Consider the following 3,928-nt stretch of genomic DNA (forward strand, 5'->3'; position numbering starts at 1 on the left):
CCTTCTGGGCCCGGGCCGGGCCGCGCCAGTCTTAGACACCACTTACGGGCGAGCCTGGAGGAACAAGGTGAAAACAGGATAGTCCGGACCCCAGGACCCCAGGCCTCCCCCACTCCCCTCCCCGACTCTCCGGCCCGGCCCAGCCCAGCCACCCCCACGGGCCGCTTGCGTTAAGATGTTGTTGAATCTGTTAAGCCTTCCCCGGGAGTTGGCAAAGATTGCGCCGTTAGTCAAGGCGGGGCGGGGCTGCCTGTAAGGGCGGTTCAGTTAGGGGGGTGGGGTAATGAGATTGTTTGCGGTCGAGACTTAGACTTCATTACACTTGTCAGCCGCTTTCAAGTTGCTGGGGCCTAAAGGAGTAGCGCGCCGCCGCAAGGCCCCGCCCCGGCCCGCCCCGCCCCACCCCACACCGCCCTGCCCCGCCCAAACAGCCCGCTTATTAATGGATTAGTTGCGTGAATCATTTAGACTTTGTTTATGGCCCGGCCTCGCGTCGACTCGCTCCCCAGGCTGCTTCCAAACGAGATACTCGCGAACCTTGTTTCGCACGGTGTCCCGCGGCGGCGGTCTTGGAGGCGGGGGAACACGATTTACTTCGGGGTAGAGGGACTTGTCCTGGTTGTAACTGCTTGCTACGGCATCAAAATGGCAATATTTTCTAAAGTTATATGTGTCCAAGATTTTTGTGCATACTTATTAAGTAAAGTAGTCTCGTTGTGATTTTTCTTAAAACAAATCTCCTTGTCCCCTCCACAGGCCGTGATGGCGACGACGGCGAGGTGACGGGGGACGACGACGGCTGCAGCGACGTGGACCTCGAGTCGAGCGACGTCGGCGAGGACACGAAGGACGGCGAAGGCTCGCCGGGCAAGAAGAAGTCGTCGTCGTCGTCCGGCAGCGGCGCGTGCGGCTCCGGGGGTGGCGGCTCCGGGGGCGGCTCATCCTCCAAGTCCTCCGGGGGCGGCAAGGCGCGCCGGGCGAGGACGGCCTTCACGTACGAGCAGCTGGTGGCCCTGGAGAACAAGTTCAAGACCACGCGGTACCTCTCCGTCTGCGAGAGGCTAAACCTCGCGCTGTCTCTCTCCCTCACCGAGACACAGGTGAGCAAGAGCTTAGAAAATGTCGCGCACAATAATAGCATACATTATAAACTCGAATAATTTGGCACACAAAAAAGTCGTGAATAAATGTCAACGAAAATTGACGAAAATACACACATGAAAAAAAGGTTTATGTCGTCGATTCTAAACAAAGGTTAAGATTAATTGTGTGGAATGGTGACAACGATGTACTTACTGGTAGCTGAATGCCGACGCCCGACGCACTGAACAGCCGTGCCCAGGCGCCCCTGCTCGCCGTGCGTTTAAGTCTCCGACCAAACTTTTCCCAGGACAAAAAGAGGCCAAGATGACGTCAAATCACATGGAAGTGATGCGTCAACTTCACATGTAAACGGAAGTTGTTCTGATGTGAATATTTGTGGTATTTTGAGACCCATTCATGTCATGTGACCATTCGTCGCCTGTTGTTGACCCCCGCACTTGCCTGTTTTAGCCTGCGTCTCACGTCTCACCCTCACCGTTGCCTTTCTGTTTCTGCTGCAGGTGAAGATCTGGTTCCAGAACCGGCGGACCAAGTGGAAGAAGCAGAACCCCGGCATGGACGTCAACAGCCCGACGGAGCGGCAGCCGCCGCCCGGCCCGCACCACCAGGCCTTCTCGGGGGCCTTCCACCCGCACGCCGGCCTGCTGTACTCGTACCCCTACGGCTCTCAGGGCTACACCGGCCACCCCTACTTCCACCACCCGCTGGGCCACAGCTCGTGAGGGTCGTAAGGCAGCCCTCCACAGCTGGACCATTTTGTCACGACCTACCGCCCCGCGACGGGGGAAAAAAAGTCGCGGGTTAAAGTTTTGGGCGGGCTGGCCTCTCGAGTGAACTTACGCAAATCAGTAAAGGAAAGAAGAGGAAAGGTGCGCAATGATGGTGAAACGTTGTGCCGCCCTGGACGGTTCGATCGATAGACACCGTGCTTGACGTGATGAGTTCTTGTGATATTTTTCATTTGACGTGTGCGCTTCGACACGGCAAATGAAGTGAACTCACAGTCGTGTGGCAGCTGTAGATGTTGCTTTCTTGCTATCGATTATTTGGAGCAGTGAAATAAACAGATGTTTATTTCTGTACAGATGTTAGTTGTAAATATATTTGTTTTCATAACGCACTGATGTATTTCGCCGTAAGATATGTCTGTGAAAATTTGCATTGCGGCAAAACTCTTGATTGTTACCAAAATGTTATTATTTGATTAATTCTTTACAATTTTATTTGACGGGACATTGTTTTAGTTTCTGACATTCCTGTCTGAAGGAGTTGTGAGATTGTCGCGGAAGACTGTATGAAAAGTAAACCTTCAGGTTCTTTTTTTTTATGTAAAAAGAGAAGTCAGAGAAAAGACGGAGAGTTTATAAACGAGGTGAATAAAAGCTGTGAAACAAAGTTTTCGCGTTGTCGTTGTTGTTTCAATACCACGGCGATACCCCAAGAAGATTAAAAGATTAGAGTCTTTGAGCGCGCGTCGAGGTCCGCAAGTGAGGCGCGAGGCCCGTTTAAAAATGATCAGCCCCCGGAACAGCCCGGACGGGCGGGCTCTTTTCGGGTTAGTCCGAAGTACCTAGCGGGCAGCCCTGAAACACACCCCAGAAGTGACAAAAACCGAAAGTTTCTGGGTATGCCCGGAGGCGCCTTCGGACTGTTTTCGGGGATGCCCGGGGGGCCGGGGGTGGCGGAGGAGGGGGCGGATCTCGTGCTGGTGTGGTGGGTCTGGGGGCGGTGGAGGGATGGGGGCGGCCCACCAGACCCTCCCTCCCGGTCGATTACAATTAGTCACGGTGCTGGAGACACAAACCCACACGGGGCGTTTGGCTCGGCGTTTCGCGATCGCTTTGCTCGGCGGCGCCCTGAGAGGTGGCGTGGCGTGGCGCAGAGGCCGGAGAATTAGTCGCGATAGAAAAGGAACGAAAAAAGGCGAGGGAAGGGAGACTTGGTCGTTTCTGTGCCCCCCTCTCTTCTGCCCCTCTGCAACTCTTCTCTCTCTCTCTCCCTCTCTCTCTCTGTGGATTATGTGCTTGGTTTGGCCCGCGGCCAAAGTGGCACGGCTCTACTAACGCCAGCAGAGAAAGAAGGAAAGAAAGAGAGAGAAAGAGAGAGGGGGGAGGGGGGAAGAAGAAAAAATGGAAATAAAGTGAAAGAGAAGGCAGGTCATGAGAGAAGAGCGGCAGCTCTCCCAGGCTGCTCCCACCTCGCTCCCACCATACCGCTAATAATCTTTTTAATGAGACGCGGTAATTAAGCTGGGCAGCTTTGTATTAACGCCCTTCTTGTGCTCGACGAATAATTTGCTTTCAAGAAGAACTACTGCTGTTTTTTTTCCCTCCGAGAAAACACTAACACACACACCTCATTATGTGTCCAGCTTCTGTGTGGTCTCGCTGGGGGCGCCACTAAACGCGTGCGCGTGAGTGAGAGAGAGAGAGAGAGAGAGAGAGAGAGAGAGAGAGAGAGAGAGAGAGAGGGTGTGTGTGCCTCAAGTAACGCCCTGCGGCCCGCGGTGGGCCGTCATGCAAAGTGAATGAACCGGCAAACGAAGTGAATGTGGAGCGGGAAAGAGTTGAGTAAGGGAAGAGGAAGGGGGTAGGTGGGAGAGAGAAGGGGGAAGAGTGAGAAAGAGAGAGGGAGAGGGAGGGAGAGTGCGGGGAGGGAGTAAAGGAGAAGAGAAGGCTGTGCAACATTGATGCCGGTCCTGAGTGTTGGAGTGAGAGAGACAGAGAGAGATGTCGCGGCGAAGTAAGGAAGAACAAAGTGGAAATTTCCTGCGCGGTCCCATTTGCCGAGAGAGAGAGAGAGAGAGAGAGAGAGAGAGAGAGAG

The 3,928-nt window shown here is 54.2% G+C and overlaps 1 protein-coding gene across 1 annotated transcript in view; it reads left to right on the forward strand.

Annotated features, from left to right (window-relative positions):
* LOC113204735 (homeobox protein slou) overlaps positions 1-2,492 on the forward strand; it is a 34,807-nt gene extending 32,315 nt beyond the window's left edge. Inside the window, exons 2-3 of the mRNA XM_052273738.1 lie at positions 757-1,100; positions 1,605-2,492. Of these exons, the coding sequence (XP_052129698.1) occupies positions 757-1,100; positions 1,605-1,826 (566 nt within the window). The 3' untranslated portion in view covers positions 1,827-2,492. The remainder of the gene's footprint in view (positions 1-756; positions 1,101-1,604) is intronic.
* The last annotated feature ends 1,436 nt before the right edge of the window (positions 2,493-3,928 follow it).

Source organism: Frankliniella occidentalis, unplaced genomic scaffold, assembly GCF_000697945.3.
Source record: "Frankliniella occidentalis isolate FOCC.00 unplaced genomic scaffold, Focc_3.1 Scaffold7, whole genome shotgun sequence".
NCBI lineage: Eukaryota > Metazoa > Arthropoda > Insecta > Thysanoptera > Thripidae > Frankliniella > Frankliniella occidentalis.